Source organism: Lissotriton vulgaris, chromosome 11, assembly GCF_964263255.1.
Source record: "Lissotriton vulgaris chromosome 11, aLisVul1.2, whole genome shotgun sequence".
In the NCBI taxonomy this organism is placed as follows: Eukaryota; Metazoa; Chordata; class Amphibia; order Caudata; family Salamandridae; genus Lissotriton; species Lissotriton vulgaris.
Genome location: NC_141699.1, coordinates 940,246,961 through 940,263,055, shown reverse-complemented (window position 1 = coordinate 940,263,055; position 16,095 = coordinate 940,246,961). Strand labels below are relative to the sequence as shown.

Sequence of the window (16,095 nt, the reverse complement as noted above, 5' to 3'; positions counted from 1 at the left end):
CATACTTGCCGTCACTGCCTTGGCCGCTCGAAGAGGGGGATCTCCCCTGGAGGCCCTACCCCCACCACTGACACTTGGGGGCGCCACTGACGCTATACTGACAGCGGGGCCTGGGTACACGCCAGACAGCAACGGCCTCTCTACCCACCCGGGAGGGATGCTGCACTCCCCACGAACTACATTGTAATTACTACTCTCACACGAATAAGTCACACGATACCCCCTAGAACTGTGTAGTTTACGAGCTCATTCGAGCGTTTGGACGGCGACATGTTGTGCAGCCGACCTTTTGGTATTTTCGATTGTGTTGCCATGTTGAGGCTATATGTTTTCCCTCTCTTCCTCACCCCTCTGCACCACTGGAGATCATTCCACATTGTGCTGAAGAATGGCAGCCTTTTTGCATTGAGGATGGGAGACTGGACTTGGTGGGGAACTACAAGCGGGGCTTTGACATGCGGGGGGGCTGGAGGATATTGCACGAATGGTAGATATGGCTGAAATACGAATATGCACCTGGAAAGTCAGGGGAATGCACACACCGGCTAGGCGCTACCAGATCTATTCATACCTCAAAAGGCACAAGATAAACATAGCACTGCTCCAAGAATCACACCTAAATAAGACAGAGGTACACGCATTACACCGCAGATAGCGTGGCCAACTCTATGCCACAGACTACTCCTCATATGCTCGCGGCGCACTGATATGGGTCCGTCCTGGAACCCCCTGGACAGCCACTGATACCGCCATAGACCAGGAGGTCAGATTAGTTGTCGTGCAAGGCAGACTAGATGGGCAACAGGTGGTTCTAGTGTCCCTATGCTCCCCAAATATAGATCAGGGAGGCTTCCTGACGCGCCACTCCACAACAATGACGACCTGGCACGCGGCTCCATGGATACTGGGCGGGGACTACAACTGCACGCTTGACACAACACTAGACCGCTCCTCCCCACCCTCACTTAATGCACCCACTCGGGGCGCCACAAAGGCATTGCTTGGGTGGGCTGCGCAGTGGGACCTCCATGATGTCTGGAGATCGTGCAATCCTGGAACACGGGTCTACTCCTATTACTCTGGCGCTCACGACCTACATGTCCGCCTTGACAGGTTCATGGCATCCACTGAACTCCTACCTCTAGTAACAGATGCGCGATACATGGGCTGCACGCACTCAGAACATAACCCACACCTTCTATCCATAGCTTGGGAACGCCCGCGCCCCCCTGTACCCACCTGGCGACTACAGCCTACACTACTGCTCGATGCGGCCTTCCGTGACTCCCTCCTCACACGCACTGCTCAATACTTTGAGGACAACACAGACACGGCGTCCTCCTCCCAGATAGAATGGGACGCTTTCAAGGTAGTGATCTGAGCCCACTGCTTGAGGACGCAGGGACACATGAGGCACCAATTGGAGGGCGACCTGACTAGACTAGAATCTGACTTGCTCGACAGGGAGGAAGAGGCTATTGGGGGAGATGCTGACTCGTTACTGGGGGCGCAAGCAGAACATGCGCGCCTACTGGAACGACTACGCAACATCAACTACGCTGCGCACTCGGCGAGAACGCACCACCTGAGTGACAGGCCTGGCAAACTCCTGGCCTGACTGATATCGCAAGAGAATCGCTCGACCCCAGTGACGGCAATACACATGGAAGGGAGGGGCTTACTATACACGCAGCGCCATATACACGAAGCGTTCACCACCCACTATGAAACACTATATCGCTCCCGGCTACCAAGCCCCTGCCCCGACATTGCTGACTACCTTTCCCCTCTACAGCTGCCACAGCTCACCACTGCGCAGCAGGACGAACTGGGAGCCACGCTCGAACCAGATGAGATCCGCAAAGCTATATTTAACTTGTCCAACGGCAAATCCCCGGGCCCAGACGGGCTCCCAGACGAATTCTACAAGGCTAGTTCCGATATCCTTGTTCCGGAACTTCTGAAAATGTACGCCACAGCTGCGGAAGACGCGGCCTTACCCCCAACGTTAAATGAGGCCACTCTGATCTCTATCCTTAAACCTGACAAAGACAGCACACGGATGGGCTCTTACCGCCCCCTAGCGCTACTAAACACGGACTACAAAATACTGGCCTCCACGTTGGCCCGTAGACTTGCCCCTTGTATACCCCGACTGGTACACCAGGACCAGAACGGCTTTGTCCCGACGCGACACCTCTCACAATATTCGCCGAGAGCAGGATGCCTGATATTAGACCTGGAAAAGGCCTTTGACTCGGTTGAGTGGCCGTACCTGAGAGCGGTTACTGAGAAGTACCAGCTAGGGGGAGGCTACGAAGCTATGGTGGGCCTTCTATATGACAAACCAACGGTCCGAGTCCGCACGGGCTCACTACTCTCAGACGTTATCAGAGTGCGAAGGGGCACTAGGCAAGGCTGCCCCCTATCACCCATACTGTTCTCATTGGCCATGGAAACCCTGGCCACAATTCTCAGGACCCAGGGACCTGAATGGGGGATACCACTGGCGGACAGCCTCCATGCAGTGTCACTCTACGCTGATGATTTATTTCTGTACGTTAGAGACATAACTGATGTCCCCGCCTCCCTAACTGGCGTCTTCCGAACATTTGAGGAGATGTCGGGACTGCGAGTTAACTGGGCTAAATCGGGGGCTTATCCCTTTAGCCCGGACACGCCAGAATGCGACATCCACCTGGGCGGAGGGAGATTACAATGGTACCCCACCACATTTCGATACCTAGGGATACGGATCTATCTGGACCCAATAGACGTCCTGGAGGGGAATCTCCTGCGGACGATCGCCTCAATTCGAGCACAAATCAGCTTCTGGAACACCCTACCCTTCAATGTACCTAGCCGAATAGCACTGACCAAAATGATCGTGCTGCCTAGATTGCTGTACTATTTCTCCAATATTCCCACGTATGTGCCCAATAAAATATTTCGCGACCTGGAGGTCCTGCTGCGCAGCCTCATCTGGAATGCGGGCCGCCCCCACGTGGCACTGACCAAGCTGTACATGCCCACTGACTCAGGAGGCCTAGCGGTTCCCAACATAGAGTTGTACTACCTCTCGGCACAGCTGCAACGGGTGACGGGGTGGCTAAGCGGCAACCATCTGGAGGACACTACCTCGGACACTGCTGCCTGGACGCAAACCCAAATTTGCACGCTGTTCCATCCGCTAACCCGGGCCCCCTGCCCCTCCCAATTGCACCTCGCAGTAGTGCGCAAGTGCTTTCTGCGATGTCTGTGACTCACCCGGGCAACGACACCTTATGCCCCGATATTCCCCTACTGGGCACTCCCGGCCCGGCAGGTGCGCTCACTGAGACTCGCTTGACCACCTGGACGCAAGCAGGCGTGAACACGCTGAGTGATCTGTATGCAGATGGAGAGCTACTCACTTTCGCGCATCTAGCGGCTGGCACGGACCTTCCAGCTGGCCAGTTCCTGTTACATGCGTCCCTCTTGCGTACACTTACTGCCTCCTGGGGCGACATGACAGAGGAACCACCGATGCACACCTTTATGTAATATCTACACGTTATGGGCAATGGCTCACACATCATACACTGGCTAGCGCAAGCCCTACAGACACACTCGCAACCGTCCACGATGCCGCTGCGGGAAAAATGGACAGCAGACAGGGGACGGGACTGGACTGAAAAGGAATGGGAGATGATCTTGGCCGGACCAACGAACATTCCACGCAACCCCCGCTTTAAAATTATTCAATTCTACATTTTACACCGAGCTTATCTCACGCCCGACAAAATTAACAGGTATTTTGCAACCACTAATGCCGCTTGTCAACGCTGCTCCCTAAACGGGGCAGAACTCTTGCACATGCTATGGCACTGCCCTGACATACGAACATACTGGGATGACGTCACCGCGCTACTCACACACAACACTGACGAACAGATGCCCCACACGTGGTAGGCGTGCATCCTGGGACTGTACAAGCGCACAAAACTCAATACAGTACAGGCGCGCTTCTGGGACATTGGTCTCATAACTGCAAAGCGCCTGCTTACTAAACACTGGAAGGCCACGGCCCCCCCCCACACATTCAACACTGGTACGCCTCCTTTACCAACTGGGCGCGGGCTGAAAGCACGGTACTCCTCCGGAAGGAAACCGCAGGACTTCGAAAATTCCCCATTTCTCAGCTCTGGGATGACCTCCTGACATTCCAGCGAACCTGCCAGGAGCAAGGGATAACTTAAAGCAACAGGCCCCATCGCCACTACGATGCCAACCAACGACCACAGTGACCACAGCTCTGTATCTCCTTCCCCCATCTCCCTTGCCTCCATAGGCCTTAAGCCCTGCCCTTGCGGGTACTGATCATTACACCTCTCCGGCATACACCTGACGCTTACTCCGCTTAGCGCACCTACCACTACCTTCACCTCGGCCTCCCCAAGCACACGCTGACAGCCACCCCCCGCTCCCAAACCCCCCCCCCCCTCCCCCAACTTTTTTGCAATGCGGAATACCCTGCTGTACCTCGCCTCGCACCAGCTGACCCCCCACAGGAACCCACGCCGATCTCCACCCCCCCCTGACCTCACTTGCCTCCCCACTCACTGGTTTTTCCCACCGTTGCATAGGCATAGGGAACAGTTAGCTCACTGGTCATGTTTCCCGACCAGGCCCCCTCCATTATTGCAGACGAAGACAACAGACGCATTAAATAGCTAGCAAGAAACGATCCCCTTACTGAACTCACGACGCTTGCCGACCGCCGTGACGCGACAGCGCTCACGGACTGCAGAAAGATGCGGGCTCGCACTGAAGCCCCACCCACATTGGCCACGACCAGGATATGCCGTACACCTACCACCAACCCCGTTTTTGCGACCTCCTAATCACAACACTGGAGAGATGCATATACACCACACTACCGGATATCCGGGCCTCCACACATAACGGCTGCAAACAAGCTACGCCGAGCATAACCGTTTGCTTCTATGCCTCAGTGAGCTACACCACTACACGTTTTGCCACACCCGCGTAAGCATTATATGCACACACCTGATACACCGCCTATCGACCGCTCCCCCACTATTGCTTAACCACAGTGGATTCCCAGGTCCTCAGTGGGGACTTGAGCGCTGATCACAACAGCACTAATGCTTGAATAAACCTGCACTGTTCATGTTGATAATAAAAGATAAAATGTAGACCTATCATTTATACAACTAAATACCAGATTATTTTACATGCATGTTTATGTGTTTCGCCGCCGGACCCCCAGGTTACCGGCTAAATGGCTGTGTCATCCAGACAAGGATCTGCTTGCTTATTTATTGCCCGACTGGCCCTTGAACGCCACAAAATGTACACTGTATGATAACAATATTGTGCACAATAAAGGTCTTCCAAAAACAAAAACAAAAAAACAGCTAGAACTTCAATTTCCATTAATTTCTTTACATTCAAATAAACCCCATTATAAGTACAATTCCGTGTGCATAGAAGTAAGGTTCTTTGCGATTGTGTTTGAGTGTAAGGAAGGGCTCGACAAGAAGGCGGGCTGATCAGTGATCGGTCCTAGAATAACCGAGAGGCTATCTGTAGTGTGGTGTGGGACTCTTGTATAAAATGCCAGCAGCATCAATTGTCAAACCTGAAAGAGGCAGTGAAGAGAATTCGGAGATTTTCAGGTCCTGGCAGCTAAAAATGTTGTCATGAGGTTATCACACATTTCATATAGGACCCATTCTGGTCTACAGGAATCTGTGTATATGGGAGTAGTCTGCCATTTTCGAGGTGTCCTAAAAAGGTAGGATATTGACTCTGAGGAAGTTATGTAGACTCTAGTTGATCAGCTTGTGAAATGCATCACAATTTATGTTAGGGTTAGGACAGTTCCATTTCCAGTGATGCAGATGCAACATCTCTCTGATACCTTTTTGGGTTTTGCCTCACTCTCCCTCCTCTTCGTCCAACCCTGTAATTTGATCTATTGATTTCTCACCTGCTCCCCTTCCTTTTACAGTTTGATGAAATCATTGCATTTGTAAAGACATCAGCCAAGATTGGTTTGACTCCTTTCTTAGGTCTCGGCTAGACAAAAACCATTTTGTGTTCTGCCTGTGGTCTTACAGGCCGCGCTGCTCCTACCATTGCTAAAATTCAGCATTTCTCTCATTTGCTTTGATGCCACTTGTCATGGCATGCGTGCACCATGCCCTCTTCTTGTGTTTGGCCCTACCATAGCTCATGGATCAAGTGTATGTCTCCTTACACAGCTCCCAGTTTGCAGAGCTATCTTTTCTTTGTTTTCAAGCACTGCGTTGTGTTTTCAGGCCATCTCCCAATGTACACACACCACTAAAATGCATGCACATGTATATAAATTAATGCATTTCTTTAAAAATTGTTAAAATAGGACGAGCACTTGTTGGATTTTGTTTTTTTTTTTTTTCACGATTTGATGGTATTGGAGCGCTTGCTCTGTTGACCGTCTTGCCACAGCGCAAACACAAGCAGATGGTATTGGGTCGCTTTAAATACTCACCAGCTACATTACACAGTGACACATTCATTTTTGTTGCTGGTTCTGCTTCAATTAAGGAGTTTTTGTTTTCTCCGTCATTGCTTGCCCAGCTCCCCATCCCCTCCTGCTCCCTGCTTGTTACATACCCCCCCACCCACCCCACTATCTCCCTCTCACTTTTTGTTTTTTTTGCACGATCTGATGGTGTTGGAGCGCTTGCTCCGTACTTCATCTTGCCATAGTGCTAACACCAACCGATGGTATTAGAGCACTTACAGTGCTCACCAGTTATATTACACAATGAAACATTCATTGTCGTAGGCAGTGGGAAGTGTACATGATTTTCCCAGAATCACAAATTATTCAGCCGACCCAGAGATTCAAACTTGGTTCCCCAATCGGCAGCCCAGGAAATTACGCCACATCCATGTTTCACTTCAAAGCTCTTCAACTGTTTCTCACTATCCTTAACACATTTGTTCATCAAGACCCTGTCAACACCAAACAAGTGTTAGCAAAGTCAATAGATATTACAGCGCCCGAGCTATTGGCCTTGTTAATGTGAATGTCTTTTAGCCATGTTGTCTAGCAGCACAGACTGCTGTTCAGCTCTCCTGAAATTTACTGAAATAAGTGCTATGATGCGCAGCCAGCGCAGGCCATTTCATAGCACATTTTTGTGTTAGGAGGGGCAGGACAGTAACCTCAACATGGGGGCAATCGGAGAGAGACTGCATTGGTCCAACATCCTGCCATTCTGGGTTTTCAGTAACTTTTAGCTATGCTGAACTGCTTATGTGCTGCTGGACAACATGGCTAAAAGGCATTCACATTGACTCAGCCCATAGCTCGGGCATTGCCAAAACCTATTGGCTTTGCCAGGGCTTGTCCTTCCTTGCACCACTCACTTGCACATCTTTTAATCAATCTGAATCAGCATGAAATTCTACTTTGATTTGCTTAGCTTGAAATCACGAGCAAGGGGCTCACACAAAGCTCACCTTATGCATATTTGTAACAATAGATCAGGCCAACAGACGGTGAAATCTGTTTGCAACCAAATCTAAAAAACTTTGTTTAAAATAACCGAAATGAACAATTTCTCCCTACTTTGATTAAGGTAATTAGCGGTTATAAAAATTAGTGGAGTCAAAATATAATATTTTAATAAAGAACAAATTATTTATCTACTGATTGTCATTTTCTTTATATTTTCAAATCTCTCATTCTTGGCAGTTGAATTAATGAAGAAGATTGAAATCCCTTCCGTATTTATTGGTGAGTCGTCCGCCAATTCCCTGAAAGACGAATTCACCTTTGAGAGAGGGTATGTATCTTCCTCTATATTATTTATTTTGCTAAACCATACTCTGACATTAAATTCATTTGAACATTTTGCCAAATATTTTGTTAATTTCATAATACTTGTGAATGTGTTTAATAACCGGTTTTCAACATTTCATTAGTAGATAGCTTACTTGAAGTACATTTGAGACTATTATTCTTTGCTATTCAATTGGATGTGTTATTATATACCACCACTTTCATTCAATTAGGTAATGGAAAGTAATAGACCTTGCTTTGAAAGTGGGAATCCCCTCATTTCCTGCACTTTGAATGCACCCCGTCTGCCAGGTTGAAATCTCTAATAAAAGAATAGATAAGAAATGCAGATTTATGGTTCCGTTACAAGAAATATCTAGACTGCTGCCTGCTTTGTAAAAATAGTGTATCTTTTATGTTTGGCTCCAGTATTCCTCCATTTCCCCTACCATCCAGATGTATGGCTTGAAATGATCTTTCACTTGCCCCTGATTACCAACAGTTGTACAAAACATATGGCATTTGAAAGTTGGTACAGAAACTTAGGAAGATCAAAGTGTTTGTTTAGAGTTTACCAATAGGTGTCACACTGACAGGTTTGTTAGAATAAGAATGGTAAATAGCATGCCATATATGACTTTTGGGGATTCATGATAAATGAGAAGAAAGTTGTTCTTTGAACATAACAAGACTACCACAGTCCTTGTATATAATCTAGAGCTGCAGCTTATTAAGTATTTAATTTCATTTCATGGTGCATTTTCTGCAGTTCCTGAACACTAACATTTTTTGCCTCTTGGTTGGATAGTCCTTTTGTTTAAAAAAATTCATTATGGGTTACCTTAGACCTATTTCTGATCATTTCATTTTAATTTCTGCGGTTTGATTTGCAAGCTATACTTTTCTTCTGATTATTGGGGAGTCACAGCTCAAGATTTGCCTTTTTCTAATAATATATAAAATGGCATGATCTGTGGTGTTGTACTTTTCTTATTAACTACTTTATATGTTATATTATGCTACATCAATTTATAGCACGCATGACTGCCCTAGAAATGGTGTCCCTTCGAGCCTGAAGCTGAAGATAGCCAAAATTACTACTAAAACTAAAGCCGCCAAGTCTTAAGCTGCTTCCTAAAGCTAAAATGATTAGACATGTCCCTTAAATGATTGGGTAGCTTACTCCAAAGAGTAGGTGCCAAAACATGGAAAGAAAGCCCTTTCTCCCTGTCTGGCCAGCCGTGAGCGTGGAATCACTGCCAGATTGTGGTCTGCTGATCATAACCTGGTAGGGCGGGAAGATTGAAGCAGAGAAAACAAGCTTGGCACACCCACTTAGCTAAAGACTCGATGAGCCACACATAGTGCCTTAAATTGAATACACTTCTTCAGGGGGAGCTAATAGAGTGCCGAGCTACTGCATCACTAAATGAGTTCTTGGCATCTGGCGGCATAGCAGCTTGCTGGTGCATTCTGAATGATCTGCAACCTCTTTTTAACATACCCAGTGTAGCCCAGATATAGAATGTTGCAGTAGTCTAAGTATGAAATAATTAACCAGTTCGATGCTGATGACGAGCTCAGCTCGTCACCAGGCTTACCAGCCGTGTGCTGATGACAAGCTGAGCTCGTCATGTAACGCGGTAATTTAAAAAATGCCGCACACAGTGGGAAAAGCCGCCGCATCGATGCGGTTAAGGCCTGTATAATCATCTTGTTAACTGATTCAGTGAAGAAACCTAAGATTTTCTTAGGTCTTCTAAACCAAAACAACTAAATGTCAGGGCTGTGATTTTTGGCTCAAGGGTCGGCTTATCCACTCAGAATTCCAGGTTTTTTACTACTGATTTTGGCTCAGGAGGCTGACCCAACATGTTAGGCCATCAATGTGGACCCCATTCCAGAGAGTGTTTGCCCAATGTAAGAATTTCGGTTTTATTGACATTTAACTTCGAATAGTTTGAATGGAGCCGTTATGCCGCTTCTGACATACGGTTTTCAAGTATGGTAGGCCCCCTCTCCTCTAAGGATGACAATGATAGAAACAGCTGGGTGTCACCAGCAAATGATACTAAGGTCCTCCCAGAGGATTGGAAATTTCTTCTAGTGGCCTTACGTTAACGTTAAAAAGTGCGGGGATTAAAGCAAAGTCTTGAGGAACCGTAAACTTCAGTTGTCGCTTAATGGCAGCAAATGAAAAAGATACCTGAAAGGAGCAATCCTTAAGAAAGGAAGTGAGCCAAGCCAGCACCTTACCCTGTATCTTGGTCTTATTCAGTCTGCTTAAGAGCACCTTATGGGATATGGTAATGAAAGCCCCTTATCCACCAACTAATGAAGCTCCTTGGTCACCTTGAGAAACGCTGTCTTGGTGCAATGAGCAGGCCTAAAGCCATTCAGAGAAGTATGTAACAGTTGATATTCTTCCAATACTTCATCAATTGTTTATTCACATGTTTCTCTACAGATTTTGTCAGAAATGGCCAAAGGGAGATTGGCTGATAATTTTCAGGCAGTGCATGTCTAGGGTGTTTTTTTTTTTTTTTTAAAGAAAGTAATAACTTTAGCTTGTTTACAATCGCGTGGCACCGCCGTAGCTGGGATGGAGGATATTCAACAGACTGAGAAATGTTGTTTAAAGAATAGAACCTGTCCTTTTTAAAATGTCCAGCCTTGCTGGATCATTAGGGGCTCCAGATTTTACCTTCGATATAAAGGCTTGCAGTCCATTCAAGTCCAATGGCTTAAATTCTTCTAGGCAGGTACTTTGTATGGACTCCAATTCTGATTGAATAACCTGCAGTGGTCCAGCCATCGTGTTTTCCTCAAACACATTGGAGTTAATCCTTAATTGTTTTAACAAAGTAATCTGCAAACAGGTTATATTTGTCATTTGATGCATCAATCGGGAGAGTTATCCACTTACAACACTGACCAGGTTGAATAGTGATTTAAATGTAAAGGAGTCCAATATTGTAGATATTTTGGTAGTAGAAATGAAAGATGTCTTTCCTTATCATGCACTTGAAAGTACTGAATTGCAAGTACCGTCTTGGTCTTAGAAAGGATTTGCATCTAAGAACACTTTCACAGGAGCAGTGATTGCACCAACGTTTTTGAATTTGAAATGAAAAGTTAGATGGGTTGGTGAGGACGGTTACAGCGCCTTGGGTTATATGTTGCACACTGATGCGGAAGTAAGAAGGGCGTTAGTACTGATTGTAGAGGGATAGAGGGGAGGGAAATGGAAAGGCTTCACATACTGTTTAGCATGAGGTATAGATATAAGATTGTTGGAGGAAAACAGGGTGAATAATGAGATTGATATTTTTAATACGATTTGGCTGGAAGGTAAAGTTGCGCCATATGGAAAACAGAAAACAAGGCATGATGTTGTGAAAAAGGGTTGTATTGTTTATAAAGTTTTGAAGCTGCACACACTGGTTGATGATAATTTGCATATAATCGAGTGATGGTATAACATGATGATGAATGTTGATTGGTGTAGTTTTGTTGTGTATTTACAGTGACCCCCAACGAAGGGCTTTAAATAGCCCAAAATGCATTGGGTTTTTATTTAGTAAACGCTGCTTCAAACGAACCTGGCAATAATCGTGTTCTTTCAAGAGGTCCGGATGGACACAGGTTGAACTCTAGAAACATGAAAAATGGGATCTAAATACTAGTAATCACACATTAAAATGTTGCTAGGACAAATAGTTGTGCATCTAGCGACAAGGGCTTACGAAAATGCAGGAAGAGCACCGTGTTCAGTTCTTCCTATATTTGATAAATGAAGAAACATGGTTTAAAATGCAGTGAGAAGCCTTTACAGAATGTGGGTCTTTGAAATAAGAAGGTTGTTTCAGAACAGTCTATTTTTTGACTCTCAGCAATTCCAGTAGAATGATTGTGAGTTGCTCTCGGCCACTGGATATCACTAGCCTTTTGGGGATGACATTTTCACAGCTGACATTCAAGACTCTTACATTTTCAACTGATAACGTGTTGTGATGTCACTGATTGTAGACACTTAGGACGGGGGCAAGTCAGCCAAGCTTTCTGTAAGCAGCAGTGATCATGCCGTTCGAGCTGTAAGAGTGGAATATTGTTAACCATCTAGCAAGGAGTTTCCTGTGCTGCAACAGGAGAGCACTAAGGCTTGTATGGTAGAGCAGAACCTGGTACAGAGGAAAGGTGTATCTTCCAAAGAAGAGTGAACTGGTACCAGGCAGTTGTTCTTTGTTGCCCACATTTACCTTAAAGGATAATTCTCAGTGGAACAAAGAGATCTAGCACAGCTAGTAGGTTTGGTATAAATTTCATCATGATCAATACATTTGGCAAGCTGGATTTTAATTTGAGATGGAATACTGACGTCCAAGGTTGCAAGAGGATGAGGCGGGCTCTCGGCATCAGTGACCCCTTGAGATAGAGCTATGTATCGGGTGGATCCACCCAGCCTCCTCCAACATAGCCCAGAGAAGTCTCAAATTTTACACCCAAACGTCAAAATAAAGGCAATTTATATCACTGAAATCATGTGTTAAAGAATTCCAAATGTTTTTTATGGGGCCGAAGTTACTGTGCATTCCTAATTCATACCACTCCGCCTTCCTTCTTTCTGAGTAGAAACTAGAATTTAAGTTATAGAGGACAACAATCAATTAAATTGACCCTGGCACTCTCCTCCACTATGTTTGTTAAACCTTCACTGCGGTTTGTTAACAGATACTTGAGTATCTCTATCAGTTTATTCATGGTTTCAAATTTGGGACAGCTTACCAAAAACCTAAAATTTCACCTATTTCCCAATGGCCTCACTAAAAACTACAAAAAACTTTCTGGACTGTTCTGAAGTTGGCACAGGCTGGTGTAGTGAGGTGTCGGAAATCTTGTGTCTTCTTGGTAACTCATGGGTATTCTCTCATATCTTGTTTACACACCAATGTCTGCAAAAATCTGTATTGAACTTTGGTTCACCATTACCATCTGCCTTTATATATCCGTTCTTTTTTCCAGATTTATTTGATATCTTTCTTAAACATGGAGTTCTCATCCCTTGTCACTTACAGCCTCCTTTGATTTGCACAGTGATGGGCTCTGAAATGGTTTTTATCAGGCATCACATTACTTTGACTCCAATTAATCTCATTTCAATATCTTGTTTACTAAACGTTTTCTAAACCCTCCTAGATATATATACACTTGTCCCTAAACCTTATGAAAAGACCTGATTCATAAAGCTGGGACTGCTATTCTGTTCTTCCCAAGTAGATCCTGCATGATGTTTTTTCTTATTGATGAAACTTGTGTTCCAAAGTATAATGGATTGGCTAAATGCCAGTTAATTATTTCAACACTTATCACAGGTTAATTGTGTTTTTCTTAATCCGACTACTTCTTCCTAATTCAGAACTGCAACTAGAGATGGCATACTCTATATACATCATGCAAGTCAACAAACATATCTCCTCAGCTCTTTTGTTATGAGCCTGTAGTTCATTTTGTCTTATATTTTTAACTTTTCAAGGTATTCTATTTGGTTATAGTGTTATTTTGTTTACTACGTTCATTATAGTATGTCCTTATTTGCAAAAGTGAACAAAAATATTTCAGAACAAATGGTGATAATCTACACCTGATCATGATAGGCCAATTCATTCATTGTATTCTGTGCCAATTACTGCAGTGGGATAAGAAAGATCCCTAGAAGGGTAACCCATAAATAGTGGATACCTTTAATCCAGGATATGGAGAGAGTGGTAAAATCCATCAGTGCCTCTTTTGTGGGGTCTTCCTTCAATGTCGAATGAAGCTCTGTACACAGTTCTCAGGTTTTTTGTTGAAGAGTCCTATCCTTTAAATGGAATCCCTAGTATGTTTGATCTTATTGTTTGGTGAGAGGTAGTCTAATACATGTCCCCTTAAAGGAATTCAGCTTCATAAAGAGTTAAAACATTTACCCCAGGTCTTGTGGCTCATGTATCTCATAGGATGATTGAATTGTAGATTCAGTGATTTCATGTGACAAAGGATATTGTAGAAGTTCCACACATGGCTTTAGTACTGTCTCAATGTACCTTTTCCCTGTCAAGTAGCTTGGTCCAAGAAATGTTAATTGTGAGAAATTGGGTTACTGGTTGAGGGGGGTGAAACACTTACTCAAACAGCAACCACAGTTTTTGTCCGAGTGATGCACAAGCAAACCCCAAACTAATCTGTGCTCAACCTTCTTGTAGCTTGGCACAGAGCAGTCCGGCTCAACTTAGAGGCATTGTTTAAAATATTTATGCAGCACTTCAAAGAGTAATGAAGTGAAAAACACAATGCAAGGAGAATCCCTCACTAATTTAGAAAAATAGAGTACATTTTCATAAATAAAACAAGGCCAAAACAACAAAAATCCAATCCATAGAACCGGAGCTAGGCTGTTTTAAAGATGTCAGCAAATGTAGCGCTAAAACGCACAAAGCACCAACTGTGGATATTGGGTTGTGCCAGACCGGGACAAAGTCACCAGTTCAGGCCGACTGCCGTGCAGTGCAGGATGGAAACAGGGTCCCAGTTAAACCCACTGAACAAGAGTACCTTAAATCCTGGTTGCAGAGCATTAAGAGGCCACTCGTTGAGGATGCATCGTTCTGCTGTGGTGATGGCTCGGTTCCGAGGCGCTGCGATGCAAAGTCCTGCATTGTTGATGTTTCAGTTCTGAAGGGCTGCGATCCAAGAACCTGCATTGTCGTCAGGGCTGCCGTGAAGAAAGAGCTGCTATGCGAATGCCTGCATTGTTGAACCTTTACTCAACGGCAGTTCCAATGCAGGGTGTGAAGTCGATGCGAAGTCCTTGAGCTGGGAAAATTCTTGCAGCAGAGGCAATGCGCCGGTTTTGCTCTGGATTGCGCCACACAGCAGAGGAGCCATGTTGGTTTTGCTGGATCCACAGATGAGCTGGCAGAGCACCTTAAGGCCCACTTCCAAAGGTCCAGACCTGGGGTGGAACCACTTTGCAGGGTATTCAAGTACAAGTAGGTCTTTGCCCAGCCAGCCTGTCCTGCTGGTGATGGCTTATCGAGACACACCTAAGCTCTCAATGGTGTGTGGCCGCCTAGGAGGATTGCACAAAACCTAACTGTCCCCTAAACCCAGTCAAGTGACCCAGAGACAGGCTACAGGCACTAAATGACTAAGGCAGGAAAAGGCCAACTTCTAAGAAGTGCGATTTTCAAAATTGTAAGTTAAAATCCACCTTCACCTTGAGAGAGGATTTTTAATTACAATTCAAAACACACCGAAACATGGCCTAAATACCTTCTCCCATTTGTAAATGATCACTTATTCATTGTAATTAGGTAACTTCAATGTTATCCTGTGGGAAAAATACAACTTGCAGTAGTGAAAAACGAAGTTAAAGGTTAGAAATACATGTCCTACTATTTAAAAACACTGCATTCTACCCTCTGGGCTGTCCAGCGTCTACCCTGGGGTTGACCTATATGTATTAAAAAGAAAGGTTTAAACCTGGCAAAAGGTTTATTTTGCCGGGTCGAAATGGCAGTAAATAACTGCACACACAGGCAGCAATGGCCGGCCTGGGACATGTTTTCAAGGGCTACCTAAGTGGGTGGCACAATCAGTGTTGCAGGCCCAACAGTAGCATTTAATTTACAGGCCATGGGCAGATTCAGTACTCTTTACTAGGTTCTTACAAATAAATTAAATATGCCAGTTGGGTGCAAGCCAATTCTGCCATGTTTTTAATAGTGGTAAAGTGTGCAGAGTCCTAAAAGTCAACAAAACAGGTTGATAAACCAGGAGGGGAAACCATCAGAAAAAGCCAAGTCAAACAGTAACCACTCCATAACTCTGTCATTGCTTTCTAAAATGTGAAGTACCTTTTGATATGCAAAGTTACTTAACTTAAAACAGTACCACAATTTATTGTTTTCTCCCTAAACCATGTAAAATATAGCGTCTTTTAGGTCCTCAGCATCTCAAAGTGATAACAGTCCCTGTAATTTGGCGAGCCTTGCATCCTGTCAGAGTGGTCTGAGATCCTGCTATGCAGTGGGACTCATAATAGACAAGGGGAGCTGAGATATAAAAAGAGATTGCACCCTCGCCTTTGAGTGGTGTCTAGCTCATTGTGTATTTTCTTTATTGCAGAATTAATCTCCTTGTAAGTCAGATTTCGAAGAGAACATGTAAGGAAAGGGAAATTGTTAGGTTACAAGTGTGTTTACTCTGCTCCCCTT

General features: G+C 45.1%; 1 protein-coding gene across 2 annotated transcripts in view; it reads left to right on the top strand.

The window, feature by feature from the left end:
- Positions 1-16,095, top strand: part of RNF13 (ring finger protein 13) — a 424,496-nt gene that overhangs the window by 237,232 nt on the left and 171,169 nt on the right. For both annotated transcript variants that reach the window (XM_086944085.1, XM_086944084.1), the window contains exon 6: positions 7,754-7,844. In XM_086944085.1, the coding sequence (XP_086800211.1) occupies positions 7,754-7,844 (91 nt within the window). The remainder of the gene's footprint in view (positions 1-7,753; positions 7,845-16,095) is intronic.